This window comes from Microdochium trichocladiopsis (genome assembly GCF_020744255.1).
Source record: "Microdochium trichocladiopsis strain MPI-CAGE-CH-0230 chromosome Unknown B0I36scaffold_10, whole genome shotgun sequence".
NCBI classification, from domain to species: domain Eukaryota; kingdom Fungi; phylum Ascomycota; class Sordariomycetes; order Xylariales; family Microdochiaceae; genus Microdochium; species Microdochium trichocladiopsis.
Genome location: NW_025763553.1, coordinates 575,080 through 591,507, shown reverse-complemented (window position 1 = coordinate 591,507; position 16,428 = coordinate 575,080). Strand labels below are relative to the sequence as shown.

Sequence of the window (16,428 nt, the reverse complement as noted above, 5' to 3'; positions counted from 1 at the left end):
CCCCTAGCCCCGAATTCGCCAGCATGATTGGTCCCTCATCACGCAACTGCTCCCCTTGGACGCGTGCTTGTCGTCATGCTTGACCCTCGTGTTGCTGGCACGGACGCCGATCTAGGAGACTCCTTCTCATCAACAGGGGAAAGTCACTTGTATCGCGCTGGCCTTGAACGTAATCGAGAAACTGGACAATATTAACATGGCAGACCTAGCAGATGACGAAGACGAGGGTGATGCGCTCCTTCGACAATCATTCGAAGGCACTTGGATTGAACCACTTGTATCCATACGGCAGCCAGTGAGCAACGGGACAGGCACAAACATGCTCGGCATACCACTAGGACGATTCAGAGCGTACTGGCTAGGCTCTGTCGTCTGCATGGCGGGCTTCCTGTTTGGTTATGATAGCGGGATGTGGGTTTCTACGTTCGAATAGAGCTGGCGGACCATTCAGTGGCTGACTTTGTGTGTATAGTGTCGGTGCGTGACAGCACGAAACCCGCAAACCTGACGCACGCCAGACTGACAATTTTGCAGGCGGCGTCTTGACTTTCTCGTCTTTTGAGAACGACTACCGCTACGACGCATCAACCAAAACAAGAACAGAGTCGCTTGCAGTCGGCCTGCAGCAGCTGGGTGCCTTCATCGCCTGCTTCCTTGCGTGGCCCGTCACGGATCGCCTAGGCCGCAACAAGACACTTATGCTGTCGTCGTTCGTCTTCTGCATCGGTGCCGTGATACAGACCATTAACACGCACTCCTTGACGGCATTCTACTTTGCCCGCGTGGTGGCAGGTCTCGGTCTGGGCTCAGCGACTGTGGTCGTGCCCATGTACAACAGCGAGATGATGCCGAAAGAGCTGCGCGGCCAGGTCGGCTCCTTCTTCCAGTGGTTCTTTACTTTCGTAAGTCTTTGCCAGAGTCCAGGCGCGGTCTATCAGTCTTTCCCTTCCATCGGGACATCTCAGCTCACATTAGAACAAGGGCATCTTTGCTAGCTACTGGATCGACTACGGCGTTGCCAGAGGGATCCCCGACAACAGCCCGTCGCAATGGCAGATCCCGATCGGCCTCCAACTTGTCCCTGCCGGACTGCTCGGCCTGGGTATGCTCACCCTGCCCGAAAGCACGAGGTGGCTCACCAAGAAGGGCCGTCACGAGGAAGCCTGGCTCAGCCTGCAATGGATACGAGCCGACACCTCCGACGCCACGGCAGCCGAAATGGACGAGATTCGCGCGGGAGTCCTCGACGAAGCCCGCGCGACCGAGGGCTTCCACATCAAGGGTAGGTGAAGAGTCGCTGCAAGAGGAAGCTTGATGCATGACTGACTTTTTAACATGTTTTCCCCCGTAGAGCTTCTCGAGCGCGACAATTTCCGCCGTGTGTTCACTGCCTTTGCCGTGTTCACAGCACAGCAGGCCACGGGCGCTACGGCCTTTGCCTATTTCGGCCCGCAGTACTTCGAGCTTCTCGTCGGCGGCGATGCCGACCTGAGCCTCTTACTGACTGGCATATTCGGCGCTGTCAAGGTTGTGTCGTGCGGCGTCTTTGTCATCTGGTTCTCGGAGCGCCTTTCCCGCCGCCAGGTACTCGTAGGTGGTGCCGTAGTCATGGGCTTGTGCCAGATCACGACGGCCGGCATCGTTGCAGCCACGCCGTCCCCGGATACGAGCAGCAGCGGCGTTTCGGGCTCCGGGATCGGCACCGTCGCACTGATCTACCTGTTCGTCGTGGTGTACAACTTTAGCTGGGGCCCGCTACCGTGGCCATATGTTTCCGAGTAGGTCCTGCTGCTTTCATGAATGCCATTCACCTACGCTTACGCGATACGTCAAAAATGCCCCAGTGGTACTGATAAAGAGCCTCGGCGCGACCAGGATCTTCCCGACTCGCATCCGCGAGCCTGGTGTTGCGGCGGGCGTCGCCTCGCAGTGGCTATTCAACTTCATCTTCTCTGTCGCCACGCCATACATGATCCGCAACTTGGGCTGGGGCACTTTCCTCCTCTGGGGTGTGTTTGACCTGATCATCGCGGTTGTGTCCTTTGTGTATCTAGAAGAGACGAAGGGGCTGTCTCTGGAGGCTATCACACAGGACCGTAGTATCGGAAGTCGGCGGGGCCTGCGGAAGAGGACGGACGCCGCATAAACGGAAGAGGTTTGACGGCGGGCGAATGAGTTAATAGACATGATGAATCTCAGGTCCCGTTGCAAGTATTGATGCTATGACCATGGCGCCACCACCCTGAAGCCGTACAGAGAAGGGACCAGCCGCTCGTGGTTAGGGTTGCTCCCGCGGGAGAGAGATATGCGCTGTGAATACATACTATCATAAGCGGCCGAGTCCACAACAGCAAACCCTTGACGGACAGTCCAACTGTTCCTCATTTGCCAACTCCCTTGGTGGTGTAGTTGGTTATCGCGTCAGACTGTAATTGTCCACAAATTGTTATCTGAATGTCACCGGTTCGATTCCGGTCCGAGGGAAACCTGGGATACATGCATTCCAATCTTTTTTTTTTCTCCCTTTTTTTTTTTTTTTTTGGTATTGTGTGCCTGCGCGATTGGCTGATTCGTTTTGTCGACCGATCGGTTCTCGAATTTACTTGCGATATCCGCGACAGTGCTCTTTGTTTGATCTGAAACATGGGTGGCGCGGCGGTCCGGTGTCAAGTGGTCGCTGGCAAGCGCCGCAGTCGACAAGCATCATGCAAGTCTAGGGGACCATGGAGGGATGTTCCCACTAATTGGGGCCAGGAATGCTTTCAGGTACACCGGCTGGGTCTCGAGATCCAGCATCATCTGCGAAAGTTGCAAAGAATGGCGCCTCGCCCATCACAATTTTGTCCTGCATCGTTAACTAGCCTTCCCGCCCGTATTCATCCACCGCAATGAAGCCCCATTACAGACACCGGTCTAATAAGCATGCGCGTCGCAGGGAGCAACAGCGGAAATGATGTTCACACGCACATACTAGCTTCGGCAACGGGCACGAGCAACTCACTCCCTGCCTCCTGTACGGCTTCTCGACGGCAGAGAGAAGGGGGGCCTAAGCAAGGAAGGCGAGGCGTCGTCAGCTAGGGGCGCAGTGTGGGTGTGCCGAGGACGTGTGTACACGTCAACGAGAGGGCTAACATTTGCCTGCCCTTCAGAGGAGGTGCTTGGGGTGACTGACTACTGGGCCAGCTAGTGGTGGACCCTAGGGATGTGACGCGTACGTGCGAAAGGGGCCGAGCGACAGGCCGTTCGTCGAGGTGCTCCAGCTCGAACCCCCAAGCGGCAACATACCATGAAGACTACGTACGCTACATTAACTAATTACATACAACGTTGCGACGGCTCAATCTGGGCACGCCGCAAACGGCCAGCCAGCTGGGCCATTTCGTTCTTTTCAGGGATCTGATGCCAAGCTTTGCCGATTACCCGTCATCACCACGCGAGAACGGTTCTATGAGCATGGGGTTGGGAATCGTGGACGACGCTGCAGCAGCAGCCCGGCCTGCTGCTGGGATGACACGGACGGGGTGCTGCTCCACCAGTGGGCAGGACAAGACAAAACAAGCCTTTGTACCAAGACACCAAGGGACCAAACGCAACGCGTGTCAAGGCCTGAGAATGGGCGGGCGACGGGACAGGGCAGGGCGAGGCAGGTGAGTGCGCAAGGGCCCCCGCCCGCAGACACCAAAGCTATTTGCAGCCCGTCGTCTGCGCCCGCCTCGTGTCAACGGCATGGTGCAAATTGCGCAGAGTGTGCGTCCCGTATCTGGGCTGACGGGCTGAGGGACTGTGGGGATCGTATTCTCGAGTTCAGTCATGGACTTTGCCGTCCGACTGTAGTCTCCAAAGCATCGTCAGCACATCTCGTGAACCCGCAACAGACGGATGAGGCTCCTTGGTTGGCGATGATGGCTGCCCAGCCAATTGTCTTGTTGTCGATCGGCTTCTTGAATGCACGTCCTCCTCGCACTCCCAGCCGTCGCGGCGAGCGTGGGGATGGCCGGGCCCCGTTCCTCTGTGACACGGAGATGACGACGGTGGACCCATTCCAGATCGCGCACATGCAACCCTGCGTTTCGAGAAGCAGGCTGCGACTTGCTGATCATCTTGATATTCACCGGCAGTTGCCCTCCCCAGCGAGGAGCTGACGTACCGCACCGCTCGCCCAGTCTTGCGTGTTGCAGAGTCTTTGCTTGTGCTGGTGCTTGATGTTTTGCAACATGCTCGCCGGGGCTGCGTCTTGGAGAACGAAGACGAGGGATCAGATCTTGGCCAGGTGGCCAAAGGGCAATGCCACACGGCCAATCTCTGGCGGGGGCTATTCAGCCATCCAGCCAGCCAGCCCTCCGAGACAACCGCATGCCCCTGCGAACACGACCGAACGACAATGGGGGCAGACCCGCTCAAAGGGTTTCTCCCAGGCCAGCTTCCGGAGCTTAAAACTGCGCTAGGCGGAATGGCTGGCGGCGCGAGCACAAGGGTGGCCGGCGCATGGTCAGGTCGGGCTGGCGTGCGCAACGCAAGCCTCGGAAAGAGGGTAAGCAGCGAGTGGGCGGACAGAGGCGCCTGAATAAACATGCGCCGGACCCGGGGCCCCGAGGCTTCTGGCGTCCCCTTCCTCTTCTTGTTTTTCTTGGCTCGTCTTCCTTGTTTCTCCATCTCTCCCTGTCAGACGTGCTTGGGTTCCATTCCTGCCAGCCGTCCCACTCGCTTCGTGTGCTTTTCCCAGTCGCCGTCAGCACCTTTTGCGGCTGCCTAAATAATACATTCCAACCTTTCCTCAACCTTCACACGCTCTCTTCAGGCTGCCTGTCCTCGCCGCCGACTTTGCTTCCGGACCACACCGGCAACAATTCATTGTACCACTGCTCCCGTGCACGGTTCCGAAGACCACACACTGAATTGAAATAAAAACCCCGCCATTACCATGCGGTCCAGCTCCGCTGTTTCCCTGGTGCTTGGCGCCTTGGCTTCCCTGGCCGGCTCCGCCAACGCACAGAGCTGGAAGACGATCCCGACGATCCAGGCCGTCGGCCAGCACTTTTTCTACTCGAACAACGGATCGCAATAGTGAGTGCCAATTCTACACAGTGTGGTGCACAAGGGCAGAGAAGTTGCTGCATGGAAGCAAGACACAACTCAAACCCTCATTGTCCACAAGCACGAGACTGACCAGTACAACTCGGCCACAGCTACCTCAAAGGTGTTGCGTACCAGCAGAACTACCAGCCCAATGGCCAGGTTTCTGCCAACACGCAGTACACGGATCCCCTCGCGGATGGAAGCATCTGCGCCCGTGACATTCCGTTCATGGAGCAGCTCTTCACCAACGTCATCCGCGTGTACGCCATCGACCCAACCGTCAACCACGATGACTGCATGGAGCAGCTCGCCAACAAGGGCATCTATGTCTTTGCCGACCTGAGCGAGCCGTCGACCTCGATCCAGAGCAACAACCCGCAGTGGAACGTGCCGCTCTACGCCAGATACACGGCCGTCGTCGACGCCCTGGCCAAGTACAACAACGTCATTGGCTTCTTTGCCGGCAACGAGGTTGTGCAGGCCGCCAACCAGACTGCCTCTGCCGCGTTTGTCAAGGCCGCCGTCCGCGACACCAAGGCGTACATCAAGTCGATGAAGTACCGCTCCTCGCTGGGCGTCGGCTACGCCACGGCCGATGTGCCCACCCGCGACGACCTGGCGGCCTATTTCGCCTGCACGCCGGGCTCCGACGGCAGCCTGACCTCGATTGACTTCTGGGGCTACAACGTCTACTCGTGGTGCGGCCAGAGCAACTACGCCGCGTCCTCGTACGGCGAGCGCGTCGAGTTCTTCCGCGACTACCCCGTGCCCGTCTTCTTTGCCGAGTACGGCTGCAACGAGGGCCTGCCCGGCGGGCCCTACTCGCGACCCTTTACCGAGGTGCCCGTCCTCTACGGCAACATGACGGACGTCTTCTCCGGTGGCATCGTGTACCAGTACTTTGACTCGGAGAACCAGTTCGGCCTCGTCAAGGTCAACGGCAACAGCGTCTCCCCGTACCCAGACTTCACCTCGCTGCGCAACCAGCTCGCCAAGGTCTCGCCGACCATCACCCAGTCCTCGGCCTACAAGCCCTCCAACACGGCGCCCGCCTGCCCGACCGACTCGACCTGGGCCGCCGTCGCCACGCCGCTCCCGCCCACCGTCAACCCGCAGTTCTGCGCCTGCGAGGCCGCCGCGCTGCAGTGCGGCATCGCCTCCGACGACGGCTCCGACTACGGCGCCGTCTTCAACTACATCTGCGGGTCCAACGAGAGCCTGTGCGAGGGCATCGCCCGCAACGCCACCACCGGCGACTACGGCGCCCTCAGCGGCTGCAGCGCCAAGCAGCAGCTCGCCTGGGTCGCCAACCAGTACTACCTCGCCCAGAACTCGAACCCGTCCGCCTGCGCCTTCAACGGCGTCGCCTCGGTCCAGAGCCCCAGCACCGCCGCCGGCTGCTCCGCCCTCATCGCCAGCGCGGGAACCGCCGGCACGGGCGCCGTCCCCGCTCCCACCGGCCAGCAGGGCACCGCCGTGCAGGGCGGCGGCGCTGGCGGCGCCACGGGCGTCGCGAGCAGCTCCTCGTCCGGCGTGGCCGCGCGGATCGGTGGCGGCATGGGTCCTGCTGGTGGTGCCGGTGGTGGTCTTGGGTTCTTTGATGTCGGCAAGGCCCTGTTCGCGGGCTACCTGGTGCTCGCGGTGGTTTCGGGCGCTGGCATCCTTCTCTTGTAAAGAAAGGGGGGGTTTTCGGGCTTTGTGCTAGAAAGCAGCCCAAGTATCAGAGATGTATTTTGCATGGTGGTGCGCGTCAACATTGAAGAAAGAATGAACCAGACAGTGATCTACTTTTTTTGCATATTCCCAACATTTTCATAACGGCTTCTTTATTTTCAAAGAGAATAAACAAAAAAGAGCAGAGATCACAATCTTGGACATCCGCAAGGGATCACCCCGTGGCGGTGGTGTCCTGGATAGGTACAAAATAACTAATACATACAAACATACTTTATTCAAGGGCCCCTCCGTCTGTAATGTTGGTGATCGTGAACAAAGCCGCCACTCTACTGGTGTGTGTGTGCAGAGAGAATGGGTTTGTCACACAATATTAGTCACAATTCTAGTATGCGAGCGAGCGAGCTCAAGGGTCCCGGTTTTCTTTGGAGGACAGGGTTACTTCCCAACCCAACGGGCATGCACAATTGCCGCTATTGATCATCATGACGTCGGGTGGTGGTGGTGGTGGTGACTGCGCTATCAGAGCACGACTTTCACGAAAGGATGATCAAGAAACTTGCCGGTCCGACAGAAGCCATGCCGCCATTCTCTGCCGTGGATGTGGTTCGTCAGTCAGTCGCTTGTGCCGCTTGTAACTAGAGGACGGCACACAGAGCGATCCAACACACATTTTAAGTTGCTGTTCTCTGTAGCTTAAGACAAGAACTGAAAGTAATTAGGCGCCCAAGTAAAATCCCAAACATTCATTTTTACAAATATTTGGCTTTCGTAGAGGTAGACTTGCAAAAGCATGAGGTTTTGGTTGGGAGCAGCGAGTATTCCAGATGGTTCCGGTCGTGATTCTCCGTTCACCTCGGAAAGATGGCTGCGAGGCGAGATGACGCCCGAAAGAGTGGAGCGTGGAGCGAAGACCGGCGCTGTTTCACTAATGAGATGGCTTGTCAGAGTTGCCCTTTGCGGCAAAGGCTCAAACAATGGAGGGAGTAATTTGTTGCCAATTCCTCCTGTTCTCTCTATTATTTAAGTTCTTGCTGTTGTACCCTTGGTGGGTTTATATTTCCGTGAGCGAGAGAGAAAGCATCACAGCACTTTAGAAGCCTAGGAATATCCACTTGAGAAATAAACCAGGCTTACGACACGTGCTGTCATTTATACCAGCTTGCACAAAGTGCCCGACTTGTGCTGTTGCGCTTGATTAGCCCCTGTGCCAAGTGATATATTCAGGGCAGACCTTCAACAGGGAAAGCTTGGGGTTGCGTAGATTTAAGCCTCTTACACTAACGGAGTTTTCGCGACCCTGTATGCACGGGGGACAGGCCGGAAAAGGCTGCGGGTGACATGTCGACAGAACATGTCACGCAGATAAAAGGAAGTCATGGGACTGGAATCCATTTGCCGACATGGTGGCTAATGCTGCATGCGTCGCTTTAGTTGATGTTTGGGAGGTCACGAGTCGGCAGAGAACCGTTGCTCTGTAGTTGTACCCATTCTGTTGTTGCGAACCCTGCCCAGAAGTTTCACCACGAGGTCCACGCCATGCCGTCCGTTTTCACTTGCTCTGGGGATACGTCTGTCATCTCGGCACAATCGTGGCTGCAGGAATAGAAGGAAAAATCTCGCGCCCAAGCCCGTGTGCAAGCTGGTCGTCGACACGCCATGTCGGCCATGTCGGGGTTTCGGAACACCGAGGATATTCCTCCAAGGAAAGGTTCAAGCTTGCATTTCCGAGCGCCATATACTGTGATCAAGCACACGGCCAGCATGCCAAGCAGCAACTGCCAGTCGTGGCCAGCTCCGAGGGGGGACCCTGTGGAGAGCAGAGCTGCGTTGTGCCTGGGCGGCTTGTATCCAATGCTCGTGTCACACAAACTGGTCACAGGGACGGGACATGCACAATGCAAGTACATGACTAGTGCAGAGAGATGCTTCTCAGGTTCTGCTGTTGTGCACGTGCAAAAGTGGGAGCAATGTGTCCCCCAACTCGGCATGCCCGGAGTCTGGCACGGACACACCAGCTGCACTCGAGACAGACACAACCATCACCACTGAGTCGCGCGCGTGCACGGGTGGGTCACGGCTCCCGGCTGGCAAGCAAGCCGTGGGAGGCAGTGATATACGGTGCAAAGACTATCCCACCTGCACGTACGCGAGTAATAACCACGCTATTACATTTGCCCATGCTTGAAGTAGACTGACTGCGGCGGTGCCGGCCACGTGTCTCTAGAGATGAGATCTCGGATGCGTCGTAATTAGCATGACGCTTTTCGGAGCCGACGCCGGTGCTTCTGACGCAGGAACGTGCACGTCCCGCGTGCATTGGTGCTCGAGGCCAGCAGTTCTGTGTGTGGGCATCGGCCTCGCAAGGCTGACCTGCGCCTGACACTCAGGGGCCCTACGCAGCGTGCGCCACGGCTCCTAAGTGAGTGTGTTCTGTCTCGGCGTGAGTGAGTCGCGGTCTCTCTCTCTCTCAGCTGTCGTTGCTCAACGTCGCACACACTGGGTCAAGCCTGCAGGGTGTTTTTGCCCGACATGGGGGACCCTCCCTCCCCTGAAATCCCGACCCCGTATCCAGAGCATTGGATCTTTTCCCTGGCTGCCAGCCCCTGCCTGGCCACCAGGGAACAGCTTCCTTGGAAGCCGCTGTGTTGGCGACGATCAAAGAACTTGCATAACTACCGACAACAATGTTGGCAATGCCGTGAGGCACACCGGCGCTTCCGGTGCACTGCATGGTCCTCGACTGTGGGCTCCGGCCACGCCACACAGAGAGCAGTCCGCAGTTCCCCTGATTTACCCCATGCGCCGTGATGCCTTGGCACCTCTCATCACGCAGGCATACCGGCTCAGCTCTGTAACTATTTGGCTCGGCAGGCTGAGGCGTCTGGAGAAGCCCAGCTCGTCTGAGGCTATGCTGTCCCAGCTGGCCGACTGGTCAAACCCTCCCGCGGCATCTTCCGCCACGAGCGCATAATAACAGTCCAGCTGCTTCAAGCCAAGCACCGCCCAGCCATGGGGAGCCGTGGCCGAAGTATGTGGACCCGGGTCCAGACGAGCTGCTAACCACCTCGAGGCAGCCACCAAAGTTCTCCGACCGAGCTCGATCTGACTGGCTGCTTGAAAGGACGGGGGAATACACTAGCAGTCTGTATCGGAATACCGACCATCTCCGCTAGCCCTGCGGCGGACTCTTGGCGGGCGTTCTTTAGCGACCAGATGAGAGCAGGGAAAACCCCAGCAAAAGGCGAGCGAGCGAGGATGGTGGAGGTGGACCTCCTCTGCAGAATGCAACACCCCGTACAAACTCTAAATTGGCTCAGCGCAACGCTGCGTGCCAGAAGGCCATGCGCCGGCTAGGGGTCCCTGTCGCTTGAATTCCTCTGTCCATGCTACCTGGCCCGTGAGCAATCGCCGGGGCGCGTCTTGCGCTGGGTATCGGATGCTCATGACGAGCGCGAAACAACATGTGGGACGACCTGGATAATGCGTGTGGCTCATTCTGGTGGGATACAGGCGACGAGGCGTGGGCACCGTTTCATGTCCAACATGTGGGTAGCGCGGCAGCCAGCCAGGTAACAGATTCCTGTTGGTTGTGTGCGTGCCAGTGATTTTGAGTTTTCCCAACCTGGGCGACGGTTGAGAAGGCATGCATGGCCTGCTGGAGTAAGTACCTAGCATGAGCGATTGTGGAGTTTGGGCATCAAGCTACCCCGTAACGCGTAATTAGTACCTCCACCCTGTCTTCGCCTGTCGAGATCGGTGGCGGGTCGACTCGCCTTGTGTGGTCTCGCTCCGGCTTCGCCATCCCCGCTGGCGTTGTTCATGGCCGTTCAGGGGCATGGTGGTGGGAGTCGTCCGTCCATGCTCACTCCAGATAATTCGGATCCGACGACCACGACGGGCGAGAAGAACGCCACAAACTCGAGCAGCCGCGCCAGCCAGTGCCCGTGGTGCTGGTCCTCCGCGACTGGCAATCATGTCGCACACGGGCGGCAGGCAGACAGCACTGGCTGCCAAGAGGCAAGCCACAACAGCCATGGGCACACTGTCGGTAGAGACCGGCTGACCCGCCAGCGACATCTTTCAGGCCGTCACAGTGCTCGGCTCAGGCTACGGAACGGCAATAAGTCATCCGCGAGCACGACTTCAAAGGGTCTGTTAATTGAGAAGGCAAACAGGTTCCATTTCAGCCAGCTTTGGCAATTGTAATTAGCCCACCAGGCTCAAGGATCGTAAGCGGTCGTTAAATTCTGTCTGCGACACGCAGATCCTTGCATAACCAAGCCCTGGCCTGGGTACCGAGCCTCATGGGTCGCGAAATGGCTTGCTTTGATTTCTTGATGGCATGACAGACAGGCTTCCAATGCCAGGACTTCCCCCACCGGCAATCAGGCCCTGACCCCTGCTCGCATTGCTCTCGAGAGTCCCGGTGACAACAACGACAACAATGATGAGATGACCAAACATCCCACAAGGAGGCTGCGTGTCAGAGCAAAAAATAGACAGTCTGCTTCTCCTGCTGCAATGACTGCATCACGCAGGGCACCTTTGTAAGCACAGGACGTGAATGTCACCCCTCGAGTGCGACGTGAGCCTGACCTGGTGTGTGTGTACGGAGGACAAGGCAACCCAGATCACACACACCTGGACCAGCGTACCGTCAGCCAATGTGGGAATGGCCCATCGACGGCCCCGTCGCCGGCGCGTCCCCCGCGGCCTAGTCCCTGGTCCTCGTGCTTAGTGGCAATTTTGGGACGAAAAGGTGCCCTTGGCGGACCCAGTCCGTCGGCTAGGCCCATGAATGAATGCCCCCCAGACCACCGGCTCTGCTCCTGCGCCGCCCGGTATATCTCCCTCGGCGTGCCCTCCCCAGACTTTTCCCCACCCGCTACCATTCTTCAACACGCCCAGCCGTTTTCCTGCAGCATGTCTCGGAACTCTCGATATGCGACATTGACGTAAACGACATCGACGTAAACGACATCTACCGGCCTGAACCGAATCGGCATCGACCGCCAGAGGAGCACCAGGAACAACGCCCTCATCTCAAGCATGGCCACGCTCTCCTCGTCAGATTCACCGGCCGCGACCCTCAACAAGTAACACCCTCAAATGAGTTTCCCTCGCAGGGCAGCAACGTCGCCCAGCATGTCTGCCGCCCAGGCTGCCAACTACGCCTGTGCGGCCATCTCGCTCTTCATCGTCCTGCTTCGCGCGGCTACGACACTATGGCAGCGCAAGAAGCGCGATACCAGCTTCGCCCTGGTTATTCTCTCCATTGTCTTCATCATCGCCCGCATCGTCGTTAACCACTACTACCTCAGCTTCGGCACCGCTAGCGATGTCCTAAGTGGAAAGCTGACAGACTACGACCCGGATCTCGTCCACGCAGGCAGCATCCTCGTCCTGGTCGCCCGCATTATCCTCGCCGTCATCCTGTGGCTGCAGATGTGCATTCTCCTCCTCTTCTATCAGCACCTACTCTCGGGCATTACCGTCGTGGCCTACCTTATCTGCGCGACCTGGATCGTGCTCGGCGCCACCTTTGTCGGCACCATATTTGCGACACTGCTCGAGTGCCGCCCCATCGAGCTCTACTGGCAGATCAGCCCGAACCCAGGCCAGTGCGTGCGCGCATACGCCCAGCTCCTCCTCCAGGGTATTAGCAACAGCGTCGTTGACGTGATGCTGCTCATCATCTCCTTCCCGATCCTCAGCCTGCAGAAGCGCACGCTCGGCGAGCACCTGCGGCTGTACGGCCTATTCGTGCTAGGCACCTTCTGCATCGTCGTCACCATCCTGCGCGTCGTGCTCATCTTTAATAACGGCTCGTCCCAGGAGACCCGCTCGCTGTGGGCGTCAATCCAGATCGTCGTATCCACCTTTGTCGCCAACGCGCCCAACGTCTACGGCAGCCTGCGCATCGCGCGGCGGCGCAAGTCCTCGGGGGAACGCGGAGGAGGGCCCGGGACCAACTCGGCCACAGAGATCCCGCGGCGCCAGAGGCAGCCGTCGTGCGCGGTCCCCGAGGGCCGGTCTTCTTCGCCCGGGCTGATCGGGTCGTCGTCGGCTGGCACCGACTCGTGGCTCAAGATGGACGACGTCGAGCTCGCGATGAACGCGATGATGGCGGCCCCAGCAGCATACCACGACCAGCAATTCGAGCGTCGTTACCCACAGCAACAACACCACCACCACCACAACCACAACCACCACCGGCCGGGCTCGCTGGACCTCGATATCGATCCGCTCGACCGGCGGCGGCACTCGCGGCAGCATTCATCCGGGAAGCTCATCGCGGCACCGGACCTGGATCCGGAGTCGGTTGCCTCGGGGCCAGGCGAAGACCCGACGGCCCGGCACTCGTATCCGTCTTGCTCGTCGTTTTCGGTGACGAACCCGCATCAGGAGCATCGGCAGTCGACATCAATGTGAAATGTCTTGCTGCTGTTCGCCGGCACACCCTCTGCGCGATGGGAGCTACTTCTGCGCGCAACATACACTTACACTTAATATCCCCGTCACGTTGCGCATAACGTACACATACACACGCACGAATTGTACTTCATGTACCACCACCACCACAACAACAACAACAACAACAACACCATATAAGGCTCCCGCCGCCGAGTTGATTACAACGACCATCATCATCATCATCACACCGGCCACATCATCTTTTGAGTTTTTTTGTTTCCATACACACGCACACAACGCGCAGCAAGCAAGCAGGCAGGTTAAATGCATACAGGCACGGCGTTTACACGGCGTCAACAGGGGAGTCTGGATCAGGATCTGGACCACACACGGGCATTGGCAATTTTTTAGGGGGCACTAGCGTAGGGGAACCAATTGATTTTCATTGGGACATTGGAATCGAGGACATACTTTTGGGAATACGGAGCGGGCGGCGACAGCCCCGCGAAGCCATAGGGTTCGAGGGCAATTACGTTTTTGGGAAGTTTTAAGAGAATAAAAATTCAAGCAAAATCTTAACTTTCACCCCCAGCTGGTCTTGGCGCTGCAAGGCTTCAACTCTGAAAATTCTAGACCCCAAAAAGTGACTACCGGTGAGCTAAATCTGGAAACACTGCGGCAGGGATGCGGCGGCGGCGTTCTCTTTTGTTTGCTGCTGCTGCTGAGAATAAGGCACGGAAGGGGGGATTTTTCATGCACAGGAGTGGGTGAGTATGTGTGTCTGTGTGCTCTATTTGTGGCTATTTGGGGGCTGCTTGTGGTGGTGGCATTGAAGAGCCTCCTTACATGCATTGCTGTTGGTTGTGTGTGTCTAGAACGGTGTGGTGCAAGTGTATTGTGCGGATGACGCCAGCTCTCTCTACCTGTGCGGCCATGCAGCGTGCTGACACAGCAGAACGTGCTTGCTGCATCGAACGAATCGAGGAGCTAGCATTCCGAGATGGTATTCTCAAGTTCAGATCAGCGGGATCCAGTAGTTTTGGGGGCCGTTGGATCAGGATCGACTTCGGACAAGCGCAGTGTGCTTAAACGCACAACGGTGCATCGGGCCTCGTCGTGCCCGCAGACATCTTCAAAGTCCAGAGCGAGTGTTTTCGCGCATTACCCGAGACTTTTGGATCATGCTCACGCGCATACGGGTATCACCATAGAGAAGCCTTCCTCGCTTCTCGGATGACCAGCCTGCCAAGCATCGGCGATGTTGTCCAACACGGCCGCTGCTCGTTGGTGGTCCCCGTGGTCATAAACGAGCCTCAAGTCCTCAGTCATTGCCTCGCATCGATCAAGGGGTGTCGCAGCATGGCGATTCGACTTTTCTCCTCAGCAATAGGAAAAAAGGGCCCAGCCCAATGCTTCCTTCAAGTGATTATCCGCGCCTCGTCAGCCACTCGGAAAGTCGGGCACCATTTCGCAGCTGAACTCCACGACATCCCGCCTCTCTGAATATAAGGATGCAGGGCGTATAATGGTCCGGTCGAGCGGATCGAAACAAGCGACGGAGCCCTTCAGTCGGATCTGGCAACCGCTCTCCCGTCTGCTGATACTGGAAGCCACGGGCAGAAGCGAACCACAAGCCTTGACCCTGGACCCGGGAGACGCTCGTGAATCACGCACGCCGTGGTATGGGAGCTGTCGCGTGAGCGTCAAACCATGCGGTTGATTTGATAAAAGCAGAGTCGAGCAAGCCGCAGGGGACGACCTACCCGACGGAAAAATGTCCTTACGAGCTGGACGCCACATAATGCCGTACGCCAACAGGAAAACTTCGTAAGGGAGGCAGGCATGGAATGAAGCAAGGCAAGGGAATCGGGCCGTATATAACAGTGAGGGAAACAGGAGCCCCAAAGCTCCCGAACTTCCCCCCTGCAAACTCACGAAAGACAGGTGTGTCATGCCCACCTGGACCTGCTCATGCTTCCTCCTCCATGGGGAAAGCCGTTGCACCCCGGATTTTATAAGGCATGCCCATTATTAGCCTACTGTGTAGGGGACGCACGCGCGCATCTGAGTGGTGATTGCCGTCAGGCCCCCGCGCGCGCGCATTGCCCCGGTGAATTTCCCTGGGGGTTGCATGCAGGCCAAGGATTTATATAATGCCATGACAGCCGCCAATACTGCGCCCGCGTGGTGCACCATCTGCCGGGGAAGCGTTGGACCCAACATCACCAATCCTTGCTACGCACGAAAGGAATAAGAGTCCACCAACCACGGGATTCCAAGATATGGTATTGCGCAAATGTCATTTTGAAAGGGATTGGTTGGGTCCGGTTGGACTTGTATTGTGCTGGTTATGTCGTCGTGGTCTGGGGAAGTACGCAATCAATACTGAGCACCACAAGCAGCAAGTTTGCAGTTGGTGGCGCCGTCCAACTAACAACGGTGATTTTCTCATTTTGGCAACCGCACGCCCCAAACCGCTGTTGTGGTCTTCAAGCCTCGTAGGGACTTTTGGCCGGCCAGTGCGTCTTGCCTGGTGCGAGAGGAGAAACAGTTGTGAGGTTCCTGGTTGGATTGCAGCAAGACTGGAGGATTGCCTTGCCGAAAAGGCACCAACCATTCTGCAGGCAAGCCAGTTGATGACATGATTTCCGAATCTGGCTTCCCCATGGTTCGTTACCATGTCTCTGGGGCGTCGCGGGGAAATGGCGACAAGGACAGGGAGATTTCAAGATATGATGGATGGATCAAGATGCCAATGGCGATGCAAGGCTTTGCCTTGAAATGGCCATGGCCGGGCCGCGGACCCGCGGGTGGCCGAGTTGAGGAGGTGCGCCGGCTACACGTGGCTTGCGTGTCTCCAGGTCTTGGTTCCAGGCCCTGTGATCCACCTGCGTAGTCACCGGGATCCGAGGGGCCCATGCAGGCGGCCGATCTTGTTCGTGAGAAGGTTTTCACAGACTCGTCGTCGTCAAGCATCATGCCACTATTGCGTAGTTGGATTCGAGGAGGCTCTGCGCATGACGAGCGTGGACTTTGTCGTGTTCTATGCTGGTGTGATGTCTCGGCACTCCAGCCGCCTAAAGACGCGGCATTCCAGCCTGGAAGCGAGAGTGACGACAGGGGTTAATTTACATACGGATCTTGCATTCACTAGTGCCCGCAGGCTCGGAATCGGGATCGGATGCGCCCTGTGCTGGGCATGCCATTCGCCAACCACAACCACAAGTGGCTGTCAGCAGAACGGACCCCTGTTCCGTCTGG

The 16,428-nt window shown here is 57.6% G+C and overlaps 3 protein-coding genes and 1 non-coding gene across 4 annotated transcripts; all 4 read left to right on the top strand.

The window, feature by feature from the left end:
* Positions 1-319: 319 nt before the first annotated feature.
* B0I36DRAFT_251800 (general substrate transporter) lies at positions 320-2,146 on the top strand (the record flags this gene model as incomplete). The annotated part of the gene is made up of 5 exons (XM_046150641.1): positions 320-415; positions 519-902; positions 982-1,282; positions 1,352-1,778; positions 1,876-2,146. 5 exons carry the CDS (start codon positions 320-322, stop codon positions 2,144-2,146), a joined length of 1,479 nt encoding a protein of 492 aa, XP_046007094.1.
* Positions 2,147-2,394: 248 nt separating this feature from the next.
* Positions 2,395-2,484, top strand: B0I36DRAFT_t172. The gene has a single exon. It is a non-coding gene; the product is annotated as a tRNA-Tyr (tRNA).
* Positions 2,485-4,921: 2,437 nt separating this feature from the next.
* On the top strand, positions 4,922-6,750 carry B0I36DRAFT_367370 (Glucanosyltransferase-domain-containing protein; the record flags this gene model as incomplete). Its single annotated transcript, XM_046159447.1, has 2 exons — positions 4,922-5,064; positions 5,187-6,750. The coding sequence occupies 2 exons, from the start codon at positions 4,922-4,924 to the stop codon at positions 6,748-6,750; spliced, it is 1,707 nt and encodes a 568-aa protein (XP_046007093.1).
* Positions 6,751-11,898: 5,148 nt separating this feature from the next.
* B0I36DRAFT_367369 (uncharacterized protein) lies at positions 11,899-13,185 on the top strand (the record flags this gene model as incomplete). Its single annotated transcript, XM_046159446.1, has 1 exon — positions 11,899-13,185. One exon carries the CDS (start codon positions 11,899-11,901, stop codon positions 13,183-13,185), a length of 1,287 nt encoding a protein of 428 aa, XP_046007092.1.
* Between the last annotated feature and the right edge of the window lie 3,243 nt (positions 13,186-16,428).